Below are 27485 nucleotides of genomic sequence, written 5' to 3' on the forward strand. Positions count from 1 at the left end.
TTACCTTAAAAGCCCTTTATAGTCAGGGGCCCATATACCTGAGAGAACGCCTTTCCCCACATGTTCCCCAGAGAGCACTGCGCTCAGGGTCACAAAATCGATTGGCCTCCCAGGTCCTAAAAATGCCAGGCTGGCCACAACCAAGGCCAGGGCCTTCTCAGTGGTAGCGCCGTACTGGTAAAATGAGCTCCCAGAAGAGATCAGGGCCCTCGGAACCTTTTACAGTTCCACAGGGCCTGCAAGATGGAGCTCTTCCACCAGGCCTTTGACTAAGGAGCCCTAAGGAGCCACATCAAATAACTGAGAAGTGACAGTGCCCTGGTCCTTGGCGTACCACCAACAGACGAGCCAACCACCAATATAGATCATCTGATTACAACACTAGTATTGGTTCCGCCTTCTGCAAGCATTGTTATAAGTACCTGATCACTTACTAGCACTTTATGATAATGTAGAGTTTTATTATTTGTTTTAAGATTGTATATAATTTGTTACCTATATGTTTAATCTCTTTGTAAGCTGCCCTGAGCCAGCTCCGATGGGGAGGGTGGGGTATAAATTGAATAAATAAATAAAGTTACTCACAAACTCTTTCATTTCTCAACAGTTTTCTGCACTGCATCCACAAGCTGCCCCACCCCTTGTCCTCTTCTTCCATTGCTTTATCAACTCCTTCTAGCATGAGCTGTGCCATGTTGAATCCCACAATATCCATCACCTCTACTTTCATTGTCTCATATTTTAAGAGGTTAATTATGTTTCTTTACTTTGTGGAAGATTTCACCAAATCACTTTTACTCTTAGGAACAAAGTCCTTAAAGTACTTCATAACTAAACTGAAAACAATCTGTCTTCTCCCTGGGAAGTCGTCATGTTTCCCCAAAAATGAAGTAATGAAACCAAAAAAACGCAAACCGCATTCACAAAAATCAAAGAAATACTGACTTTTCTGACCAATTTTTTTTAAAAAAACTGGCAAATTACTGACCAGGATGAAAAAACTGACTTTTACTGATTTTACTGACCATTTTTCACCCCAGCATGTACACTGTCGCTGAAAGAGGCACCTACTGGGCATTTCCTGTGTCATTATTTGCAGCCACGGAATTCCCTCCCTCATGTGCACCTCATTATTTATTAATTTTGTTGTATATAATAACAATCAAACAGAAATAAAAAGCAAATATTAAATACAAACAAATTACAATTACATGTGCAAATCAGAGATTAATTCTTATGCAGTATTAGTTTAGTAACCATGCCATTCCCCATTGTGCAATCTAGTCACTCTAAAAAAAATACATTTAGGGTAGAAGCACAGCAAGGCTTTTCACCTCCCTTGTTGCTCTGCCTTTAGTGAACCTTCTGTTGGTGGGTTTTAAACTTTTTAAAAAAATCTTCCTTGGCACATCTGGCCAGATTTTTCTTTTCTTTTGATAGGGAAGTGGCGACAAGTAGCATGCCTGTCGCACACCACCTGTAGCAAAGCTGCCCTCCCCATTCTTATTGTGTGCATGGGACACTGCATGACAGGAAGCTGGCCAAGGTTTGTGATTCTCACACAAAGGAAAAAATGTAGTTGAAACATGCTTTGGCAGAGTCTACTGAAAGGTCCCAAGATCTGGTTGCTATGGAGGCCTTTGCCTAGTTAGAGGGCTATATCTATGGCATAATCCCCTCTTTAACAGTTGTTGGCCCAATTCAGAAGGAAAAAAACCAAAGCCCTGTTCTTTCCTTTCAACATGGGTCTCATATGGTCTGCTGTTCCTGTAATTCTGTAGCTCTTGAAAGTGTTTGTGGCTATATAAGGTCAACACTTTTCCTATTCTGGCTGAACAACCTATGCCCTAGACCAATTTCTTCCTTTTCACTTTGTTTCCCCTCATGGCAGAGTTAATTTCACAGCACAAATTTATAAGCCAGAGGGTCTAAAGAGCAGGAACAAAATGCCATGTATGACAAAGCTAACCCCCTCGGCTACACAGATTTACCTCTGAAATGGAGGATAGGAACCAATAAGTGCCATCTTAGTCTGGAAAACATACAGCCCTCTATATTCATGCTGCATTGTACTATGGGTATAGTGCAACTAACTCTGGGTCTGCTGCCGTAGGTTTTTTCCTTTTTCTTTTCTAGCCTCCCAGGGACATTTCATGTTAAACACAATTAATCACTGTAAGATCCAGCAGCAATTCTATGCAGGTTAAGCATCTTTGAAGTAACTGTGTGAATGGTCCCAAGATTTGAAGAATAGCTTTCTGTCTTCCCAAACAGAAACAGCATGCTAGAATAGTCCTCTTCAACTATTCCAGACTTGGGACCCACCTTTTACATCCAGGCTGTAGCATGGGATCCACTGAGTCACAATTACATGACAGGAAATCACGTGACACCGGACACATAACTAAAAGAGGAAGAAGTAGAAATATAACCTTACTGGTGTGTGTGCAGGGTATGCACATGGAGACCAACTCTTAGGTGGCCAAGCTAACATCACCTTGCCATCTTGTTGCTCCTCTCAATGTGTGTGCAAACAGGGGCAGGAGATGTGGTGCCCCTGCAAACCAGCAGCAGGTCCTTTCCAAAAAGCAGCAAAAAATATGGTGATGCTTATGGCGGCTCTACAGGGGCTTGAACCCCAGAAGGTCAGGCTCTGTGGCCCACTCAAGGGTCTTGACTCATCAACTGAAGACCACTAGCCTAGACTGTGTTTACGCAACACAGCAACTGCATAAGGAAGATTCTGTATCCAACCATGGCTCATCAAATGCCTTTTACATGCTTATGAACAATAAGGCAATAACCATTCTGTATGGTTTGTCTTCACTTAATCCATTGTCTAATAAACAGAACTGCAAGTTGGGAGGGTCCTATGCAAAAAAACAAACAAACCCTGTTTTTTTGAAACAGATGCAAAGTAGCGGCCACTGAAATTCCAACTAATTATTGATGGCAAAAGGTGAACATTGGCTTGGATCCTATCCTTTCCTTCCACTTGCGTAGCATAGTCATCTAGCTGCTCTGGAACACACAAACCACTGGAGTCATGACTCAGCAAAGGAGGACCATACTGCACAAGTGGGAAGTATAGGAGCCAAGACACAGCCTTCAGTTAACATTTTTCTGACACTTTCGATTGCTTTGAAGCCACAACCACACAAAAGTATCTATAACAGGTAAAAAAAAAATGTTTCTTTTTGGTTTCACCTGGTTAAGGTGCACACATTGATTCTTTAAAGACTTAATACAGAAATTAGCATTGCCCGAAGACTTGCAGCATATGCTCATCATTCCTACCTGATTGTAATGGGCCTTCTGTCACTTACAATTTCTCAAGAATTATCACTAAACAACAATTCAGGGTTATAGCAGTAAGGAAATGGAGATACTAAAATCAAAGATACAGCTGGTATTTGCTGGAGGGAAATTTTATAGTACTGGAAGAAAGAACCATTGCAAAAATGCAGAATAAAATCTAAATAATGTCAAATTCTATCTTGCCTCAGACAAAGGTAGGAATTAAAGAGAAATAGTGGAAAACCTCTAGATTCATCTGACATTCAGCACCAATTCCAACATGCAGGGAAAAACACACAGTAAGTGTTTCCAGGACCAGACTGTAGACAGCACAGTGGATGGCAAGTTTGAATGCTGATCTATTAAGTATTCCCTGCATGCTGAAAGCTAGCATGCCAGGGAGAAAGGAGAGCGCTTTTAAGCAGGTCTACGTAGAATCCTACTCAGGTGTATTCAGTGGGACTTACTCCCATGAAAATGTTCTTAGCATTGCATTGTAGAATAATCAGTAGGCTGTACCAAATACATGTCAAAGATTGCAGATATGAATACTCCTCACCATAAACTACCTGCATGTAGAAAACTAGCTTAAATTATGCTTCCACGTAAGCCAAGTAGCTTAAACGGGGGGCATTCAAATGAGTAATTTCCTCAGCAGTAAGAAGTGCATTCTCTGCATGTCCAATTCAGCTGTGAATGGGATACATAAACATATGAACTGCCTTCTAGTGAATCAGACCATGTGTTAACCTAGCTCAGTACCCTCTACTAAACTGGTAGTGACTCTCCACATTTTTAGGTCTTTAAAAAACCTGGTACTTGCTATTCTTTTTTAAAACAACACCACCACCAAAACTAAAGTTGCTAGTGATTGAACTGAGGATTTTCTGCATGCAAAGCATGGGCTCTACCACTGAGCTGTGACCTCCTCTCTAAAAAATAGCATGCTGGGTCACAATAAAAGTAAATCTAGTCTGGTATTGTGTCCTCTTGACAGTAGGCGAAAGATGCCACAGGGAAGATCACAAGCAGGGATAGCTTCCTCTATTGTCAGCTTTGAGCATCTGGTAGTCAGAAATAGACTGTATCTTAACAGAGAAACTGTGCTTCTAAATGTCATGAGTAGCAGCCACCAATATTTTTGTCCTTTGTGTATTCATAACCTACCCAGTTTTAAGGGCATTTATACAAGTGACCATTCTAACATTACCTGCATTCGTGACTGTCAGGCTGTCAAGAAAGCTCATGAGCTCTGCAAAAATTTCAGTACTACAATACATGTTGGGAACTCATCAGAAAGTCACATGATATTGTTGCTATTATACTCTATATCAGCATATTCTAAAAATGATGCCCCCCCCCCAGTTTTAAAATGTGCAAATGAACTGGTTAGGCTAAACTAGGATTTGAACAAACCAAAATATTTCTCACTAATACTGGTAACTTGTTGAATAAACTGATAGTAACATATATCAGTTCTACCAGGACTGGCCAGTAAAAAGATGACCCTGGATGATTGCCTAAGGCAGCAATTTGCTGGGGACAGCATTTTTGTTTCAGCAGCAGATGGATTGAACCAGCTGCAGTGGGAAACAGAAGACGAGGTAGGGGAGTGAAGTAGGTGACCTTTAGTCCATTCCAACTCTATGGCACTGTTCACTCATAACAACAAATTATTGTTTGTCATTACAAGAACAAGCCCAGGGAAATCTTGGACTTGCAAACTTTCCTGCTGTTCTGTCATTCAGGGCTAGAAAATAAAATCAGTCCACAGCAAACCACACTTTGTCATTTCATAGAAGCCAACCAGTGGCTTGGTCTCTGTTCCTCAAACCAACCTTCCAAATAATGATTTAACCCTCAATAAGTTTTTTATACCCTGTTTTTCTCTACTTGAAGGAGTCTCAAAGCAGCTTACAATCGCCTTCACTTCCACAGGCACCTTGTGAAGTAGGTGGGATTAAGAGAGTTCTGAGAGAAATGTAACTGACCCAAGGTCACCCAGCTGGCTTCAGGTGGAGGAGTGGGGAATCAAACTCATTTCTCCACATTAGAGTCCACCACTGTTAACCACTATACCACAATCATCTGAACCTCTGGTTTGCAGAGCAGATCACTTATGATTCAGCCAAAATCACAAACTATGTTTTGTCATGCTAGAGCATTTACATTTTAAGCAGAGCTATATCCTTCACTGAAGTCAGAAGGCTCAGAAGGGTGTGACTCTGCTTTTGATTGCACTGTTAATTTCCCAGTTGAGCCCAAGGAGGACCAGGGAAAAAATGTATGTCCGTCGTGCCTGGGAATCATGCTGGGGATCCAGGAAGAAGCCGCTAGTTAGGGCAACAAGTGGGTAAAGGAACTTTGTTCAACAAAGCAGGACTGGATGACATAGGTAATAAGGGTCAAGGAACACTAATATGTGCATGTCATTGTAGATGTAAGTCTTCAGCTGAAATATCTGATGCTTAGTTCCTGAACTGCTAGATCCCTGTGTCTCATGAGTCCAGCCATTTTTTCCAATTACTGTCATTTGTGAAAGTTATATTCCATTATTTTACAAACACTACCATTACCTTGATAATAATAATAATAAAAAAATTATGTCCTGCTAACAATTTTGAGGGATGCTGAATCTTTTCATTTAGCAGGTTCTTAAGAGCATAACAAAATGGGGTGGTGGTAGTGGTGAGGAATTAAAGTACATCTGTATTTGATAGAGTAGTCCCATTTAATGTAGAACAAAACCAACACACAAAAGTACCAAATGCCTGATCCATGTCTCACTGAAGATCCTTGAACATACCTGCTTACGTATAAACCTAACTGAAATGCTTCTCAGAAGTTGGTTCCATTGTTGCATTTGTAACAACTGTACTCATGCATCAGGTGGATCATCTGGATCATGTGAGGAATGCTTGTGTAGGAAGTATCCTATGTTTTGGGAGATCCATGTGATGCTCAGTTTCAGTTATTGATGAAATATGGGAACTGACCACAGTTAGAATTAAATGTATACCACAAAAGTGAATTGTGAACCCAGCCATGGTCAGCATAAAATCAGGGCTTGTACTCAAAATTACAGAAGAGTCACATTATGTGTTTGACTATACTATGAAGAGCTGTTACATCAATGTAAATGCCATGCTTTAAATGTCTTGCCAAGTGGCCTTGGTTATTGTAGGTTTCTGATGCTCAAAACTCTCTGAGATTCTCCATGTTGCTGCAGTTCCCAAGGTTCTTTAAAGAGCAAACCATGATCAGTTTTAAATTTGTGCTGTCATACACCTTCAGATTACAGGCTTTCAATTTTATGTTTGTATACACTTCTCTGAAATAAGTGGGGTTTTTTTGTACTGCCTTGCAACACTTACATTACATACCATTATAATCAAATGAGCAATTAAAATGACATAATATAGGGCAATGTTTCCAAGGGCAGAAGTTCTATTCAGAAAAGTTACATTAATATTATGGAAAATGTATTTCAATCAAAATCAGGACTGGGGGATATTTTAAAGCACTGCTTCTCTCATTTTAAAAAGCAATTCTGTATTGCTATATTGTGAAAATTTTATCGTTATTAATATTTCTCTGTGGTTTGATGTTAAATACCTACTAGTATTGCCCACCCGTCTGGGACTTCTGGAACTGGTGGAAGTACTGGTATATCTACCATCGAGTTCTACACAAAAAAAACACAAATTGGTAAAATTGAAAAAGGATACTTCATGGACACTTCATGCAGCACAAACTAAATGCTACCTATTCTAGAGTTAGGACTACAGGGAAAACATCAGCATCTAACACTGTGACACGTATAGTGAAAGCCTATCCAGAGTTAAACCCTTCAAAGTCCACTGAGGGTCAGTGGGCTTAGAAGGGTGTAACTCTGCTTAGACTGCACTGGTAGTCAGTAAGAATTCCACTCTACAGAGGATCACACTCAAACTGTGTACTATATACCTTCATCAAGCAACTTCTTTGCTCAGGATTCAGAGCAAGCAACTAGTAGTTGTCTGCAGGGGGGGAAATGACCAGGCTACAAAGAACTTTCTCCCTCACTTGTTTTTCTGAACACTGAACACTGAAAAGAATCAAGTTGCCTTAGGGCCACAGGAAAAGCACCATTCTGAATACATGCCACATGGCTAAGTTGATACACAAGCATTTGGGGTACACTGTACTTTTTCTTCTGCTATACATTGTGTCTGATATAGTTGAAACTGGCAGTGTTCATTCTGTAACTTTCAGGCAACATAGGGAACACACTATGGGATAGAAGAGTAGACTTTAGTCATATTTTACATCTTACATGGAACACTGTGGTTGTTGTCCCCTCTGATTGCTTCCAAGAAATGTTCATAAATTTATATTTTCTGTTCACAGGACAGGTCCTAAACAAGCTCTAATTTTATTTTAAAGTTTTATACCTCAATTTCACTGTGATATTTACATTGATCCTTTAAAATTGTATTTTAAATTGTAAAACACATGCTACTTATTCCAAGGAATTCACAGAATAATCAAATTCATCCTTATCAAAATACAGCAAAGACATTTTTGGGAAGAAAGTGCCATTGATTTCAACAGGATTTACTTCTAAGGTGTTTAAGACTCAGGTGTAAATCTGTTGATAGGTAGCCGTGGCATAAAACAGTTTGTGCTATGTGGACTTAAACCATCACTGTTTTATTGACATAAATGAGATTGTTAGTTTAAATCCAACTGCTCCAGTATGACTGATTTGTGGATTTGGTTGAGATTGTCTGCTCTCACTGAATTAATTAAACAGGCTGTAAGCATTAATCACCATATATTTATGTTCATGGTTCTGAAAGCAAACATTTCCCCATATCCATTGCATTTGATTATAACCATGCTGTCTGTGGCAGCTAAGGACTGGGGGGGAAACACAACAGTAACCTGTTTGTAAAGATTGCAGTTGCCAAGGGGAGCATCTCATAAGACTTTGAAAGAAATGGACATAAACTCGTCATTTACATCCATGTCTGAAGGTACTTACAGACTACCTTTTGAGAGAAAACAAGGAACAGCCTAAGTTCCATACACTGGTACTGGGTCTGGGAATCTGGCAAATGAACACTCAAAATAAATGCTGGAGGAGGACATGGTATTAAATAAACACAGGAAATGCATGCTGCATAAAAAGAATTTTGGCCATGTATAAACTGGGGCCCAGCCCTGGCACTCACTGAGCCTGGGCTGCCCTTGGAGGTGTCTTGCTGGGGGTCTGGACTGGTGAAGTAGGAGCATAAGCTAAATGCATGGCTCTGTGAGCATCACCTACTGAGCAAGTGCACAGCACTGACAAGGGAAGGCAGGATACTTATACAGCAGGGAGTGCTGAAGTGAATCTCACAGACCATGTGCTGACTGAGGGGGTTTGTTAAAGGGTGTTTGGCAAGTCCCTGTCTATGAAGGGCAAGAAACAAATTCAAGAAACAAGAAAAACAAATTCAAGGCAACTTGAAGGCAGATGAATGCATTAAAAGTGGAAGAAATATTTAGAGAATTCATATTATTTTTGAATATTTGGCACATCTACTTTTTAGTTAACAAAAAGCAAGAAAAACTCACTGGGGACTGAGCCAGTGCATATTCAAATGCGAACTTTATTAGCCTTATCTTACTAAACAATGACATTACAGTGATACGGTTGTTGTTACATCTGCTTTATTATGTAACTTTTTAATTCCCTCAGCATTCAGCATGAAGTTTCAATTTTGAAACGATAGCATTCATCTTGAATTAGTTACACACCAGGTCATTCTTTTTGTTAAGATATTGTAGATAAAATCTACCAAGCTATATAGCCTTTATTTGATGGGAATTGTATGGAATTCTTTCACAAGTACCAGTGGAATGAATGAATGAATGGTTCACAGCAGTAGCAAGTGTGGTCTTGCGTGCATTATAGAAAAGGGGTATATGTTGACCCAATGCACTCCTTTTGCACATAACCATTCTGTATTTCTTTTCTGTGCTAATATATTTCAGTGCTTTATTGTTGTAACCTGCTGTTCTCTTTAATTGCTTATTGTTATTAATTATATAGTGGTAACGTTGTTGGCTGCTGGAACCGTTTGGCTGTAAAAAATGCATTTATTATTATTGCCACTGGAGCTGCAGTAAATTGCCAGGGTTCTGTCTAGAGATGAATGCTTTTGAACGCTCATCCAATAAAATCTGAACCTAGATCAAACAGAGGTTTTCTTCTGCTTTCCCTTCTTTATTTTTTTTAAATTTCTCTTGTCTTCTGTTTCCCGTTTTGTTCAAGTGCAGCCTCACTAAGAATGTACCTCATTACTGGGGATCCCTCAATTATCATATTTTATTTCTGAGATTCTTTTATATTTGCAGGGTTAATGCTCCCCTGCCCAGTCAGGGTCCAGGTATAACTCTGGGGGAAGGAGGAGATTCAAGGTATAAGTAAAAAAAGCCACTCTGGGTTGCCACAAAAGTAAAAGCAGGGGTGAGAAACCTTCTTCTCATGCACCTGGTATCACAATGACCCTGCCTCCTTTTGCAGTTGTTGCTTCTGCTGCTGCAGCTACTTTTTAAACATGGACTTTATGCCAAATTTGTATGTGCTGTATCATATTAAACACTAGAAATTAAAGAGCCCTTGCTCAGACAGCATTACTTCAAGTAGGACAGACATACCAAAAGTGAAGGGAAAAGACAATGCTAACTCCTTGGCAAACTTACTCAGGGGTAAACTTACTCAATAGGTATGTTGAAATCAGCAGCCCAGAAGAACTTTTAGAAGACTGGGCTAATTTGCACTTGATCTATGGAGCAGTCATAAGAACATAAGAACATAAGAGACGCCAATGTTGGATCAGGCCAAAGGCCCATCCAGTCCAACACTCTGTGTCACACAGTGGCCAGAAATACCAGTGCCATCAGGAGGTCCAGCAGTGGGGCCAGGACATTAGAAGCCCTCCCACTGTTGACCCTCCCCCCCCAAGCACCAAGAAGACAGAGCATCACTTGCCCCAGAGCCCCTAGCTATACCTTGTGGCTAATATCCACTGATGGACCTCTGCTCCATATGCTTATCTAATTCCCTTTTGAAGCCGTCCATGCTTGTAGCCGCCACCACTTCCTGTGGCAGTGAATTCCATGTGTTAATCACTCTTTGGGTGAAGAAGTACTTCCTTTTATCCGTTCTAACCCGACCGCTCTGCAGTTTCATGGAGTGCCCACGAGTTCTTGTATTGTGAGAAAGGGAGAAAAGTACCTCTTTCTCTACTTGCTCTTTCCCATGCATAATCTTATAAACCTCGATCATGTCACCCCCTCAGTCGTCTTTTCTCCAAGCTAAAGAGCCCTAATGCAAAGGGCTTGTTTTGTCACATCCTGAGGTCTGACATAATCTACTGTGTAGGAGAAATGATTTTCCAGGATGCAGAAAAGCAGATATGTCCAGATAGGCAGAGTAATGATGCAGTATTGCACACTGTGGTGTCTATTAAGGGGAGGTAACAGCGAGGGCTGTATGGGTTTTCTAGCTGCAAAACTGCACCAAGTCAACAATGTCAAACTCTAAACTGTACAAGCCAAAATACCTTCCATTAAAGCATACAGAAGTATTACTGCCCCATACTTTTGGCCATTATAATGTGTGATTACTTTAGTGCTATATGAATGTTATAGTCTATGTTCAACACATGAATGCTTTCTACTCACATTGTGACCAGTGGGTAGGTCATGGCTAGTGCTGGGGAAACAAAAGAAAGGGTTTCTCATTAAAAAGCTCTGGCAGGCTGGATTACACTTGTTGGACCATCTTCTGATACCTATCTCCTGCCTTAATGAGTACTTTATGTCCTAACCACAAGATACTCTGTGAATTCCATGTACGGAACACCCAGCAGGTTTTAAAATTCACTTAGAAAGTGCATAGGGGCCCAATGCACCATGAGGGGAGGGAGCTTTTAAGTCTTCTCTGACCTGGGGATCCCTCGGAATTACAGCACATCTCCAGACAAAAGAGATCAGTTCCCCTGGAGAAAATGGATGCTTTGGAAAGTGAACTCTATACAGTGTACCCACTGAGGTCCCTGTCCTCCTTAGGCTCCACCCCCAAATCTCTAGGAGTTTCCTATCCTGGATCTGGCAGCCCTACCCCCCCCCATCTCCCTCTGGTGGCCAGGGGGAACTTGGCAACCCTACTTCCTGATCAAAAACAGTCTGGGGGTGGGGGAGGGCAGAGTGTTGTTTGCCCTGCTGAGAAACATGAAGTGACTGCAGGTATCAGTAAGCATGTGTAATTTCTCAGTAGGGAAAATGGTGCTCTTCCAGGGCCATTTCCGATTAGGACAAATGTGGGAACCCTTCCCCTTGCACCATAATCTTGATCCAAATCCTATCCTCATGTTCCCACTAAATAAGTTTTTAAAAAAATGCTAGATGCTCCATACACAGTACTACTGGTATAGTTTGTAGCTAGGCCATACGACTGCCACATTCCCTTGTTTTACCATCTTAAGAAAGCCAGGATCAAGTTTCTGTTCCACTTCCTGTTCATGCAGAGAGAATGATAAACTGAAATCCTTTCTAGAATATTTCTAGAAACTCTTGAATCTTGAATTTGTTTTTGAAAAGTGCCATGGGCCCCGTTAAGTAAAAAACTTTTCAGTGTACTTAATGCCTGTGATGACTCTTCACCACACTCTGTTTTTGCCTAGCTCTGAGTATATGTACCACTGCAGCCCTACAACCAACGAACAACAACAATGCTATTTTTGTGCTTTCCTACATAACTATGAATTAAGTAATGTTCCACTATCAGTGCTTCAGAACCTAACAAAGGTTAGTAAAATGTGAAAAAGAGGGCTAATATTAAAAACATCACATCAAATATATAAATAACATGGCAATACACATGGGCTTAAAAACATAACCTGACGCGTTTCGGCCTGAAGGCCTATGCAGGCCGAAACACATCAGGTCATGTTTTTAAGCCCATGTGTATTGCCATGTTATTTATATATTTGATGTGAATGGGCCTTTATATATGTTTTAAAATTTGTAATTAATAAATACATGTATCTTTTTCTATATATTTTCTACATTTAGTTTTTAATATTGGCCCTCTTTTTCACATTTTACTAACCTTTGTTAGGGTCTGAATTTTAGTGTTAAGGTTCAGTTTTTTGCCCTTTCTGTCCGTACTCCACTATCAGTGCTTTCACCAAAGAAGAAACTCAAGCATACTGGTTATTACGGCCGTCTTATAATACTGTGTTCTTTGCCTTAATTAATATAACTCAGTTATGAATGGCAATCTGTGATGAACGTGCATTCAAACTCAGATGTATTTGTATCTGCCAATGTAAGAGGACCAGGAAAATGGAAAGACAAATGAGGTATCTCTAAACCAAAGAGTCATTTAAACAAATCCAGTAATCAAAGCAGGTTGATTCTACACTCCTTTATGCCAGTTCTTGGGGGGAAAAGATGAAACTGTTCACTATTAAATATTTCTGAGGCTATAATAAAGAATTATAAAGATACCTCAGCTACAATGCATATTTAATTTCTCTACTTTATGACAAACTCCCATACAAGGTCATTCAAGGGGCTATTTTAGAATTTTGAACATTGTGTTAGCTGTTAACTTACACAAAGTTTTACGAATCACAGTGTGCTAGGGTTGGAACTTGGGGCACACACGACACTGCATCCACCCTGATGTCACTTTTGGGGGGAAAACTGGGGGGGGGGGCTCCCATCGTAGCGGCAACCCTGGCAGCCCTACATTGTAGCCTACTGAATAGAACACTGGAATTAGAATGTTCATCAGTCTGAGTGAGTGAGTCTGTAACTAACTCACAGGTTTGTGATAAGCACAGAAACTTTCCACTGGCTTTACGAGCCTTCATGTACATAAGTGGCTCTTCCTCTGGCAGAGGAACTCCATGGAGTTGGAGCAAGGCTTCTCATGCAGGCAAAGGCTCCAAACTTTGTTGAACAGCCAGGTGGTACACATACTACTGTTAGATAATGAGTCCACAGAGCATACTATTAAGAACATAGTTCTGGATACCTTTCCACTGAAAACTATGCATTTGCCATCCTTCTTTGTTGTGGCCTGTTTGTTTCTTTCACAAAGTAAGAATGGCTTGTGTTGTAGAACACCCTCCCATCCCTTTCTGTTGATTATGGGGACAGACTAAAATGAATGACAATAATCCCTATTGAGAACAATAGGAGAGGCCCAAAGGGACATTGGATATAACTGGAACCACGAATGCCAATTGATTTGCATAAAGTCCTTTGAAATATGTTACAGCATACAAAAATTCCATGAACATGAGGAATGCATGATGAGAAACCTGCCCTAGGCCTGGAATGACAGCCTCCAGAGTGGAATGACAGTCCCTGGGCCTAGAAAAAAAGCTCTGGGACTGAAATGACAGCCCCCAGAGTGGAATGATGGCCCTTGGGACTGGAATCAGTGCTTTGGGAACTGTCACTCCAGTCTAGGGTTCCTAGGCCCCTCCTGGCAACCAGCAGGGGATGGGATTTACTGGGAGTAGCTGGGAGGCGCATCCAATTACAGCAACGTGTCTATATCAGTGCCTGCATGACCCAGAAGTGATGCCACCACATTGGGGACACTGGGAGTACTCTACAGTACATTTGGGGCCTTGCACTTGGGGCCTCTGCTGGGGGGGGGGGAATCGGGCAACCCTTCTCCAGGCCCAGAGACTGTTATTCCCCTCTGGAGGATCTCATTCCAGGCCCAGGGCACGTTCCTCTAAACCCTTTCTACATTTTCATTGCAACTTTTGTGTTCTGTGATGTATTCCAATGGAGCCCATGCAAATCAGTTGGATTCCTGACTCCCATTATATCCAAAGGGCCTTCAGGTGGCAGGCCTCTCCCATTAGTCCTGACAGGCATTCTTGTAATTAGTTTTAGCACCTCCCTTCCTTCAACCAACTCCCCTCTCCCTTCCTGTCAATCTGACATTATTTCTTTTGGGAGCTTTCAGGGAGACTGGAGTAGCTGTTCTTCAACCAAATGACAACAAAATTGTGGTGGAGTTGATGCCGCCTGTCCTTTAAAGACTGTCTAAGTTTCAAGTAAACTGGACCAAGAGTTAGAATTCTACAGGCCTCTGAACAAGCTGCCCCCAAACAATGCTCCCTCTAAGCTGTGGAGTCTTGTGAGCAAAAATTCTACTTTGTGAGCGACTGGCATTAAAGTTGTGAGTGAGCGACATGGCTACTGAGTAAACTGTATTGCTCTGGAGCCCTCCTTCCTGAGCGAAGGCAAAAATGTGTGAGCCGCAGGCTAAAGAACTGTGAGCTGGCTCACACCAACTCAGCTTAGAGGGAACACTGCCCCCAACCCCACACAAAGCAGAGAGGGAGAACAGCAGCTCTGCAGTTTGTCTTCAAAGGTGATTGGCTAGAGTGCTCTGTAAGAATATGACTGGATAGGAGAAGTGCCATTGTCCACAAAATCACTGGAATTATGAAAAAGACAGGCATGCTGCTTTTGTGGTAAGCATGCAAATCAATCAAACAAACAAACAACCCCAGATTGTTTCAGGGTTTTTTATTATACCACCAATCCTGGATTTATAAATTTCCATGTACATTTTCAGCTTGATGTCATTATGCACACCCCTATCATTAAGTATTCCAGCTAGAAGACCTCCAAAGTCTGACCCTGATTCTTTTAGCAGGAAATGCCAGGAATGAACCTGGAATCTTCTGAGTATTAAGCCACGTGTTCTGCCCCTGCAATGTGGCCCCCTTGATTTAAAAAAGGTACATTTTAAAATTAATAAACTGTGATAGAAAAGTATCTGGGAGCCCTTTTAAAACTGCATACATATAACTTCTGTGGACTTGGTGCTCTGGATGCCTCTGGGCTGTCAGTTCAGAATCCCAGACACTGCTTTAAAATTGCCCAAGTGTCTCCATCAGAAATCTTAAAGCTTCTAAGTTTATGTACTTCCTGACAGCACTAGTCATCATGTTATGCTTACTTGTCAGTCTTTACAAACAGAGAGGAGGAAAATAAGTGTGCTGATGTTAAGCAGGCAGAATTCATTTTTCTGCCCCTTATTTTCCTCTACGAAACTTTTCAGATTTAAAAAACCAAACACCTAGAGATGAGCATAGAGATTTGCTACTAGGCATGAGGCACTGTGAAGTCACAAAGGACTATTACTCTTGTTTATATTCTGAAAAGCAGAACAATAGGGAAAGTGTCCTCCTCTTATCATTGTAGTTGCCCTTTTCTGCATTTTTTCCAGCGCTATAAATATTCTTTTTTAGGTGTGTGTGGTGTGAGTGGTCCAATGCGGTTGCACCATCAATTTATACAGGGCAGGGCCTGTATAAATGTTGTTCCTGTTGGTCTTTTGGGGTTTCTGTGTGGCACTTGCACTGCCACAGTGCCACTTGTTCTGGAGTCTGCCGCTTGTTCTCTTGGCAAGCAAGCACCTCCCAAGACTGTTCAGTTTCCCTGAGATTCTCTGGGAGAGTCTGACTGCTGGGTGCTGCCTGCTTACCTGCCTTAAGTGTTGCTGGCTGGGTTTCCGCATTGGAAACAATGGAGGTAATGTTTGGGTGCCCATAGAATCGGGCCCACTGGTCCAATTGCTTTGGGACATGGGGTTTTATGTGGGGAGAGGCTTCCGAAGGTACCCTGAAAATCTGGAGCCTCTCCCTCAAACCTCCTCCCCCCCAGAGCCACTAACAGCACCGTGGGGGGGAAAGTAACTTTTCCCCCCACTATAGAGAACAATGGAGGGGATGGGAGCAACCTGTTTGGGGGCCCGTAGAATTGGACCCCCTGGTCCAATGTTCTTAAAATTTGGTGGGTATCTTGGGGAGAGGCTCCAGCAGCTACCCTGCGAGTTTGGAGCCTCTCTCTCAAACCCCCTCCAGCCCACAGAATATATCTTATGTTTTTGCCATTGACTTCAATGGCCCATAGGCTATAATTCAGCGGCAAGCCGATTCAGATCAGAGAATCAGCAGCCCAAAAAGGGCCCGAATGAGCCATTTTCGGGGGTGCATTCGGTTCAGACGAACCGAATGCACATCCCTAGTTGTGATGCAAAGAATTGTCATAAGAAATACATCCTCTATAAAAAAGATCCTCACTCCTTCTCTCTCCCTTCACTATATGTAGTTACTGCAGACTGCAATGGAAAGTGCCTGAGTTGTTTTAATGTGAAATCACTCTGATTCTGCAAGATAAAGCCTGTAAAGAAGCAAAACTGTTGCCTGGCTTCTCTTTGGTTTTCAATTGCCCAAACAGTGCTTTTTTTATCATGAAACCCAAAATGCTCTGGGGACCAGGAGTACCTCAAGGATTGCAGTCTCCTGTGAACACAACTGAATTCTTAGGACATTTTTGGAGTCCCAGCTCTATGTGCACTGATCATCAGACGTGCAGTAGGTAGCCATAAAAAAGTGTTCCTCTTGGCAAGACCCAATGATGAAGCACCATTTGTCTTACCTCCTTATTGGTGGCACTTAGAAGGCAAGTGAAAGTGTGCTCTTCTAGAAGTCTTATGGCCTTTACAGAATTCTAATTATAAAAGCCCATTCTGAGGACTTTATTTTCTTTTTTCCATGTCTGGTTCTGTTGTGATGTAATTGATTTTTGCTCAGTTGTTTTTAGATATGTATGATTATGCCTTTTTTGTTCCTTTTAAAAATAATGATGTAAATTCATTTCACATATTTTTGTTGAATGCACTTTTGATTCATTTTTTTATTTTAGTTTAGTTTATTGGATTTGTATCCCGCCCTCCCCACATAGTAGGCTCAGGGTTATTTTCTTTTCAGAAACAGTAGCCAATATACAAGGAATTAAAACAAATAAGAATCTTAATAAAATACAGTAACATTCCTATGGTCCTTTCCGCACTAGACCTTAAATCCTGGTGCAACCCCGTCCCCGAACTTACATTCTACACTACACATGAGTTCACCCCTGTAACTATCTCAGGGTATTTTTACATTCTACACTACATGTGAGTTCACCCCTGTAATTATCTCGGGTAATTTTTTTGTTTCCACATTACACTGAGGTCACCCCCGGTTTCGCCCCACACTTGTCCCAGGATAAACTGAGGATGTTACAACCAGGGATAAATGCAAGGTATTGTGTCGCAAGTTGATCAACTAAAAGCCTGGTGTAAGAGATCCGTCTTGCAGGCCCTGCAAAACTGTAAAAGGTCCTGCAGGGCCCTGATCTCATATGGGAGCTCATTCTACCGGGTAGCGGCCAGGGTTGAAAAAGCCCTGGCTCTAGTTGAGGCAAGACAGACATCCCTGGGTCTGCGGACTACCAGAGGATGTTGGTTGGCAGATTGTAAAGCCCTTCGGGACTCATAGAGGGAAAGTCAGCCTCACAGATATGCAGACCCCTGGCTGCATAGGGCTTTAAAGGTAAGCACCAACACCTTGAAACGCCATTTTAGCACCATCTTTTATGTCATTCATACACAATTGATGAAAAACTGCCACACAAATCATTAGGGGGGATATCTGTGGATTTTTCACAAGCTGTAAGAACCCATATTGGAAACTGAAACAGTAGCTTAGAGTCTGCCTAGATTTTCATGGATGCAAAGTTTGGGTAATTTCTGCCAATCCTGCAGCAGTAGGGCTGTCATTCCCCTGCTGAGGGTGGGAGATCGTCCACCGCTAAAGGGTGCTTCCCTGCGCCACCACTCAGCTGGCCAGCATGGGAAAAAATGGTGGAAACAGGGGGGACGGACATTGGCAGTGTCCCAACATGCTGATGTAACTCACTGTACACCCAGAAGTGACATTATTACATCGCTGACTAGGGTCCCTGCCTCCACTAAGCCCACCTGTTAGTTGTCATGCCCTTCACAGGACACCTCCACCCCCCCAGTTATTCTTGTAGATCCAGTGTCTCCCAGGAACCACATTCATTTTGGTCTTCAGCAGGAGAGGGGGAATTCATCTCCTTGCTCGTGCCTACATGGAAATCTAGGCAGGATCCAATCCACAACATTTGATAAAGTACCTTTTTAAAAAATTGTTGTTTTGTTTTGTGTTACTTTGCTGTACTGTAACTTTAACAGATATTAATCATTTTGTGGGGCTAAATGAATAAAGAAAGGAACCAAACCATGACAGACTGAATTCAAAACTAAGCCAGAATAGGGCTCAGGAAAGTAACACCTAAGCAGAAATACACACACACGCACATACGCACACAGGCTGAGACAATAATGTCTGAATAATCCATACGAGCACACACTTTTTAGTAAGTGAAATCATAACCAAATTAAATGCTATGTTCAAGATGTTTTGCTGTTTTTGATTTTTAAAAACAAAAAATAACACCCCTATGTTCTGCTTTATGCTAGGTCCACCTATCAAAATATTTATTTATTTTCATTAGTGGCTTGAATTGTGCAATCCTTCAGTGACATTTAAATCTTTAGCCTTTGCCAGCTTTGCCTACAACTCCTATAACTCAAAATGCACACTAGAAAATAATACTCTGTCACAGCCAAACATATTTGGAGGCACAGAGGAAAGTTAAAGGCCTAAATCCCAGTTGCCTTTTGGTGAATACTTGGCACCTGACCACTATTTGTGCCTTTCCAAGTCTCCCTTCTCTGTTCTCCAGTCCTTTGGAGTTAAAAATAAAATAACCTTCCCCTCCTCCCCTGCTACTTGTGCTCCCTCCCTCTCTCAACACACCCCTATAAATAAGAAGCCAGAAACCCTCCACTATATTTGCTTGCATTAATTGATGTTTAAAAAGTCTGTTAAAAATAAAGCCCAGCAGTGACATTTTTCTTTGCTAAAGCACGAAAGCAGCACATTACAAACATTACAAAAAGCTCCCTTGGTAGGATGGTGAAGTTTCACTCTGGCAGTAAAATTCCAGCTACTGCATGTTCTTGGATTTATTTTTTTATTTAAACACCATCTGACACCCAATGCAGGTAAAACAGATTTGCTTAACTCCAGGTTTTTCATACTACATGAAAAGAAACTAGACTGACACACATGCTTGGTGGTTTAATTTTTTTGGCAAATAACTGCTCTTTGACACAAGAAGCAGAAAGGAGTCAGCTGCTTAATAACAGTTTTGCTCGTTGGTGGGTGAGCCTCCCTGGGCATGGTTCAGAATGGGCTTCCATAATGCTATTGCTGTCTAATGAAAAGCACAACAGTAGACATTTTTAAGACTGCTGCCGGGTAGGTTTCATGGAAAAAGGAAAGGCAGTTTCTGCAGCAGCCGGAGCACCAGAGAATGGGGTTGAAATTATGAGCTGGAACCAGGGTCCCAATCTCCAGGCAGTGGCTGGAGATCGCCCACAAATACAACTAGTCTTCAGCTGACAGATCAGAACCCCCGGAGAAAATGACTGCTTTGGAACTTGGTCTCTATGACACTATACCCTGCTGAAGTCCCTCCCTTCCCAAACCCCACCCTCTCCAGGCATCACCCCCCAGATCGCCAGGAATTTCCCAACCCAAAGCTGGCAACCCTACCTGGAACACCATCCCTGCAAGGAAAAGTTTAGGACTTCTCAATTTATATTTATATAATTAAGAGAGGTGAACCCTCAAGGAGTTGCAGGAAGCACCTCATTTCCCCCTGGATCCCCCTCCTGATACTATTTCCTCTGTCCTTTCTCTTGGCAGCCCACATATCCTCTCTTCCTTTCCTTGCTAAATACCTTTTATCTGCCCTTACCAGTCTTCAGCTTCATTATTTATATACTTCATTGATGTCCACCTTTCTCTCCAATGCACACAAAACTGCTTACATCATTTTCCTGTCCTCCATTTCCTCCTTGCAACAACCCTCTGAGGTAGATTAGGCTGAAAGAGAGTGACTGGGACAAGGTCACCCAGCAAGCTTCCATGGCAGAGTGGGGTTTCAAAACTGGTCTCCTAGGTCCCAGGCTCACCACACAGGGATACCATTCCCCAGGTGGGGGCAGGGGATCCTCCACTTTTGTGGGTTCTGGCCTGCCGCCGGCCACATGGAGGAAATTTTCCCCACCCCATCGCCATGCACGACGCACTGACAGCACCTGGAAATGACGTCAGAGCATTAGTGACATGGGGGGGGGGGAGACGGACGACGACACTCTGCTTTTTGGGCAAAAATCTATGGTTTAAGTCTGTTAGAGTTTTGGCTCTAATCTGTGGGTTTAAGGATTCACATCTAGAACTATGGTGAGAATTAGATATAACAAGCATGGAACCTGCAAGGACTTGAAGGAGTTATTTCATTTCCCCATATCCCCTTCCCCACTTTATTTTTTCTTTCTCTCCTGCTGGCAGCCTCCATATCCTCTCCCATTTCTCTGCTTTCTTTTCTCCTTCCCACTGACCAACCAACATTTCTTTCTTTATTCTGCCCATCTTCAACTTTATTATGTATGTATGTATGTATGTATGTATGTATGTATGTATGCATGCATGCATGTATGTATGTATATGTTTATTTCATTTATACCTCACCATTCTCCCCTGCATGAACTCAAAACAGCTTAAACCATTCTCTTCTCCTCCATTTTCTTCATACAATAACCCTGTGAGGTAGATTAGGCTGAGAGAGAGTGACTGGCCCAAGGGCACCCAGAGAGATTCCATGGCAGAGGGGGGTTAGAACCTGGGTAGCCCAGATCCTAGTATGATATTCTAACCCATACTTCACACTGACTCTCAGCTTCCTTCCCTTTGGCAGCTTCTCCCTGGGAAAAAATTTGGCCCAGCTGCAAATGTTGTGCAGTATCAAGTCACTCAGGTGAGTTTTGTGGTGGAGGCCACTGCCAGGCCTGGTCAAGTAAGGTGAGTTATGCGGAGGCTGCCACTGGGCCCAGACAAGTTTTGTGGCATCAAGTCATCACCACCACACCTGGGTGAGTTGCACAAATTGCACAGATTGCAATGGCAGCAAGTAGTTCTGCTGGGCCTGGCCTGATGAGTCCTCCCTCCAAAGCAGGAGGAAAGGGATGCAAGGGCGGACTGGGGTGACAAAATAGCTCTGGAAAAGGGCCCTCTCTTCACCTTTTACTGACAGAAATCAAGGTCTGAAGGCTGGCAATATTATTATTGCTTACCCAACCCCACAATGGCCACTGAGATATTGCAGAGCATTTACTTTTTAAAAGTATAGGACTCACTTCTATTAACATGGAGGGCTAACCCTCCAATGGGTTTTTTTAAAAAAAGATTTCAGATTTTTCTGCAAACCTGGGGCTTTCCTCAGGTTTGTAGAAAGATCTGTGCTGTCTGTTCATGGCTCCAGTATCTGCATTTAAGTATTTCTGTGGATTATCTAGTATGTCAGAAATTGAAAATAAAATGGCTGTATTGGAAGTACACAGCATCAAGAGGCCTAGGAACAAGTCAAGAACAGATGGTGATATGGTATGCCTGAATGTGTGTACAAAACAAAGCATATCTATAACCACATGAATATGATCACACTCACATTCCACATTAACTAATGAATTTTGGAAGCATTAACAGCTTTCAGCTCCTCCTTCCTTTGATCTACATAGATCCAGCCTGTATAAATGCACCTTCAGTACGGTGACTTCGCCCTATCAAACACACCTTCACCTCATCATCACCTGTTCTACTGAAATGTGGTATATGGGCTTATACACAGAAGCAATGCCATTTTTAAACAGCAGCCAATAAACAAGATTAAAGACTAAATGTACTTTGTAGATAAAGAGCTGAGTTCAGATTAAATTCCAGCCATTTAATAATTAACACATTTGACATTCAGAATATATTTATTTGTGCCTGTGTGTATGTGTGAGGGAGATCTTCATTTAACCAGGAGGACAGGTGCCTTGAATACCTGATCACCTATGATTAGACAGAAGGCAGCTAAAAATACTTTTTTGGTGTCTCTATTAACAGAATATTCGTATACAGCAGGAAAAACTTGGTTGCACTTCTTTCAACATCTTTGCCCAAGACAGACCAGTAAACACAATTCCTCTCTCTATAATTAGCCTTTTCTCTAAGGGCCCCAAAGTAAGTCTGCATGCCGTAGATTTAATATCCAGTGCTATATCCATATGCGCTGCCCTTGCCTGGTCCCAGAGCATATAAACTCCCCTATTAGCAGCCTTGACTGCTTAATTATGCAGATTTTTTGTACCCGCCTGCCTGTAAAATTACTGTGTCTAACCTTTTTTTCCCTTCTCACTCTCTCTCTCTCCCTGCACCATGCTGGCCATTCTAATGAAATCGGCATAGGGGAAAGGGTCTGATTTGCAGTTATAGAGGTTGGATCACACTGGCAATCTGTCCTTAGTGGGAGTTACAAAAGAAGTCAAATGCCTTCATCTGGTTCTACCCTATCATCCCCAAGGTGATTGAGTTCACTTCCTGATGCTTCCCAAGTTTTCCTCAGGCTGTCCAATCAGCACATCCACCAGGGAGCCCAGCCTAGCTTGCAACAGTCTCTGTATCTAGTTACAGCCCCACCAGGGACAGTCAACTATCCACCCCCAAGCCTTCAGATGAAAACCTTTTCTAACAAGGCCGCCCAGCGCCAATGAAATAACACACATCTGCATATCCACTGGGTCCCATGTTTCTTGTGCTCATGGATTATGTATCTTGCAGCCTCTAATAAAGAAATGCAGTTCTTTGTTTAATGTTTATCTTGTGCTTGTTAAGCAAATGCTAATGTTGTATCAGAATGCTTTAGTGCTATTTGGGTTTTTGGTGATTTACTACAAGACAATCTGCTGTGAAGTAAATTTAGATGGGAGGGGGGAGAAGGGGGGATAATTTCAGCTAAAAAAGGGGGAAAGAAAGCAGAACGGTTTGGTAGAGGAAAAAGCAAGAGACAGGCAGGCTGAAGGGGAGAAAATGAGTCCAACAGCTCCCCATACGGCTTTCCTAACCCCAGGCTGACATACTCACTTCATCACTGGCCGGACTGAGACCTGGAGACACAGAACCAACCCAGTATAGTTTCTGAAAGGCATGCAACACTAGCTTCCCCTATAGTGGTAAGGTAAACAGTAACCTGAAGGATAAACACAAAATAAAAAAGCTCTTTTTATTGTCTGCTTTTGTGCGTATCCTGTTGGTTAACACTATACAGTGTTACTGACATACCACAGAGAAGTCCTAAATTTGTTTTTTCAAGATTATATCTACCATAAATGGAGGGGGAGGTTATTTTTGCTGCTGCTGTTTCTACAGCTATTGCTAATAATATTTTTTCTTTCACTTGTTTTTATTATTTTGGGAGAGAAGGATTTGAATCCCATAAACGAACAAGCATCCTTTATTTATCCTTTGTCTGCTTACAATATAGATACCCACAATAACGAACATCTCAACTTCCCTCTTCACAATCTGTTTTTAGATTTCTCTTTGAAGGAAAATAGACACACTTCGGGGGGGTGGTGGTGGTGAGGGTACAGATTTTAACAGCTATTCACAAACTGGTTAAGGACAGACTTGTGGCCTTGCACCTGAGAACCGTTATACTGATTGGACTGGGTGCTGGGTGCAAAACCAGCACAAGACCTTTTCAGGCGCTTTCATGACGGTGCTGGGACCCCATCACCCAAAGGGCAACAGCAGAATCTTGATACTTCAAAAGGCCAGCATGAATTGCGGAGTTTATTATATCAGGTCTCATTGCTGATATATATCAAAGCCATGCCTTAGTTATGTCTTTTTAGTTACTAAAAAAACAAAAAAACACTAAGATGAATAACCTTGTAATTACTCAGGGGTCTCTGGAATGCTGGCTGGGATCAGGGAATGAATCCATCATAAACACTACAACCACGAGATCTATCATAAACACTACAACCACCCTCTTGCAGTAATTCTGCTATACTGTGTGTGTGTGTGGGGAAAGATCTCTAATATATGGTGCACACCTCATCATAATTCTACATTTAAGGTACTATCATGCTGCAAGCTCAATATATTCCATCAACAGTCAGTCTGAGAATGGATAAAAATTGGATCTCAAGCACTTTCAAGGTCCAGGACTGTGTTACATCCAATCAGTCCCTCTTTCTACACACTCCCCAAAGAACTCTATACAAAACAGGAAGTGTGTAAATATCCTAATGGACATAGGATAGTCTGCTCACAAGAACTAACTCTGTTCATGCCTATAGACAAAATCCTTTGCCAACTTGCATTTGGCAGGGACATTATGTGCACAGGCACTGTGCCTAAGCGTTATGGAGCTCAAAATATCCTCCAACTTTAACAAATGTAATTTAACAAAACAGAAAACACGTATGCCTTAACTGAACATACCACTAAGACAATAGAAGAAAGAACCAGGAGACAGGATAGATGTCCTGGATGTTCCCGTCTAATTCCAACTCTGATTTGGAAAACAGTATGGAAGGCTACTATGGAATTGGTAATGCTTTGTGTCAACCGGGAAGAACAGGAATTTGCAGGAAAAACAAAATTCCATTTTTTTTCATTTTGATGGTTGTAGTCCGCTCTCCAGAATAGACAACAGTTACAACCTGGCTGGAATGTGTCCTAAGCAATTCAGCCACCTAAAGAATTCTGCACTGCTTGCTACACCCTAGCACTTTTTGAAATATGAAGTGACACCCATGTAGGTGTTCTATAGATTTAGCATGATCGCACAATGTCTGAGGTCTTTCAGGGAATGTGTATTTGTAGTTTTCTGTAAGCTAGCCCATAGGGTGGACTCTTATGGCCACCTAGGTAACTTTGTACAAGATACCCAGGTAGGAATTTTTTGAGAGCCAGATCAGACATGATACATTTGGTCAGCTCTGCCATCTACTTTAGAGCTGCCAGGTGGGAGGAGGGAAGCATCACTGGGAAAGGTATTGTTTGGTTTCTTATACTTGCACAATTTCTCTGAGCAAATATCTCCTGCACCCCAAAAGCTATTATTAGACTGGTGGTGCCATGTTTTGAGAGAGGATGTGCCTCTGTGTAGGATTGCCAAACTCCTAGGTGTAATAGGTGGGCCCTATTACAGCCAATCCTGAGGCAATAGAGATCAGTTCCTCTGGAGAAAATGGCAGCTTTGGAGGGTGGACTCTATGGCACTGTGCTAAGGTCCCTCCCCTCCCCAAGATCAACCCCCAGAATCTCCAGGGATTTCCTAACCCGGTGGTAGCCATCTGCTGGACATACAGAAGGTCCATTTGTGTGTCCAACTGAAGAATGGTTCATAAACTGCATCCAGGCATTTCTGTTAGTAGCTGCTAGAGAAGCCATGGCCCTGGCATTAAGCTGGACCAAGTGCAGGAAGAAATCTGTGAGAAGAGATGCTGTCAGAAAGGTCTTGTGGAGCCAATTTTTCATGGACTTGTATTTAGTAGAAGCAGCTAATTGATCTGTCCACATGAGAACAGCCCTGGAAAAAATAAATTAGTACCTGAGAGCTACCCTCAGGGCATCAAATCCCTTCATATAGCTGCCTCAGTGATTTGCTTACTAGAATACAAAGGAAGACTGCTGTGCTTAATTAAAAAAAAGCCAAGTTAGATATGAGAGCTGCTATAGGAATATCATCTAATCACATTTTATTTAGAGATTCCAAAAAAAATATCGATGCAAAGAGAAGTTTACTGACTACTTGATGCGTTGTGTGTATATGTGCATGTGTGTGTGCGTAGGGGGTGTCCTGCTGCTGGCTATGTTCTCCCACTTTTTTTTTTAACTAACCTGTTGCAGAATTTTGGAATGGGCATTTCTGGAGTTTTGAAGAGGGACCTAGGAACATGAATGGCTTTCTTAAAATCCTAGAAAGGACCCCAGATCTACTGGAGGCTGGGCCAGCTAGAAAGTTCTCATTGCCTGCATTAGACGCCAAGCATAGTATTCAGTGGTACAGAGCTTGCACTGAACACATTTCTTAGCTTGCAGCTTCTCCCCAGAGACTACTGCATGCATCTTCTATGTAATGTGTAGTTTAGCCGACATAACACAGGTCGTGGGGTTATTGGTCCTAATAAAAGTGGTGTTTTGCACACACAAAAAATCTGGCCACTTGTGAAACCAGCAAACTGGATTGAACAATGCCCATTTCCCACATTCTGCTATAAAACTGCAGACCTTCTTGATGCTGGTTCTGTTTGTAAGGTTTTGGTGATGCATTCAACACATGCACAGAACAAAACAGGCTAAAAAAGCCATCAATATACTCACAAAATTATAATGTGAATCAAACAGTTTCTCACTGATATCTACACTCCATGGGAAGGGGGATGGACTGCAAAAAGCAGGGCTTAATAATGGACCTGTATTTCACACACTGTCTGGAAGATACCGCATACCCTTTTCTGCCATGATAATCTGTCAGTCAAAAGCAAAATATATTTCACATTCTAATACTAATCAAATAATAACATATGTATTTCTTTTCCATCCGCTTTGCCATGCTGTTAATGGGTTCAAGTTAGTATGTGTGTGTGGGGAGGAAGCACAGACAAAATTACGACCATAGTCAGGAAAATGTATGTTCCATTCTCAACAAAAATGGTTAAATGTCATACACTGTCACCCCATACTATATGTAACTTTCTGTACAGCCAAAAAAACCTACATTACTTTAAGTAATTAATACCTCAGTTATTCTGGGTCTCTTTCTTCCACTAATGGGAAGGGAAGGGAAGGGGAGGGGAGGGGGAGAGGAAAGAAGGACAGTGAAAAGAAAGATAGAAGAGATTCAAAACTTTATAGGAAAATTTCTTTAAAGACAACAGCTTTCAGACCTAGGCTGAGATTTCTACTGCTGTGGTGGTGGAATGTAACCTTGGGGGGAGAAATGGATGTCTGATGTCTCAGCCAATATGCTGATTCTTTTCTGTGCCAATATGGAAATCAAGCCCTCTTAGATGGAAATCTGTAGCTAGACTTATATCCAAGCATTTAGCCAATGGTCCAAATGATATATTGACATAAATTAGGTTTCAGAACTGATTCAGAGTAATGTTTAGAATGCTGAAGATGAAGTGGCTCTTCCTATAAAGGAGGATACAGGCCAATATATAGACTTTATTCAGAATAACAACAAACCATGGTTTGCCAGTACATGGAGTTGCAGGCTCACTCACACAATCCCTCCCTTCAAGGTACATTGATTTGACATTACATCTTAACCATGTCAGACAGTGG

The 27485-nt window shown here is 41.8% G+C and overlaps 1 protein-coding gene across 2 annotated transcripts in view; it reads right to left on the minus strand.

Moving 5' to 3' along the window:
• Positions 1 to 27485, minus strand: part of ZNF521 (zinc finger protein 521) — a 407243-nt gene that overhangs the window by 64115 nt on the left and 315643 nt on the right. For both annotated transcript variants that reach the window (XM_015429753.1, XM_015429754.1), the window contains exon 7: positions 6917 to 6982. In XM_015429753.1, coding sequence (XP_015285239.1) covers positions 6917 to 6982 — 66 coding nt within the window. The remainder of the gene's footprint in view (positions 1 to 6916; positions 6983 to 27485) is intronic.

The sequence above is a fragment of the Gekko japonicus genome, unplaced genomic scaffold, assembly GCF_001447785.1.
Source record: "Gekko japonicus isolate JY-2015 unplaced genomic scaffold, Gekko_japonicus_V1.1 scaffold948, whole genome shotgun sequence".
NCBI classification, from domain to species: Eukaryota; Metazoa; Chordata; class Lepidosauria; order Squamata; family Gekkonidae; genus Gekko; species Gekko japonicus.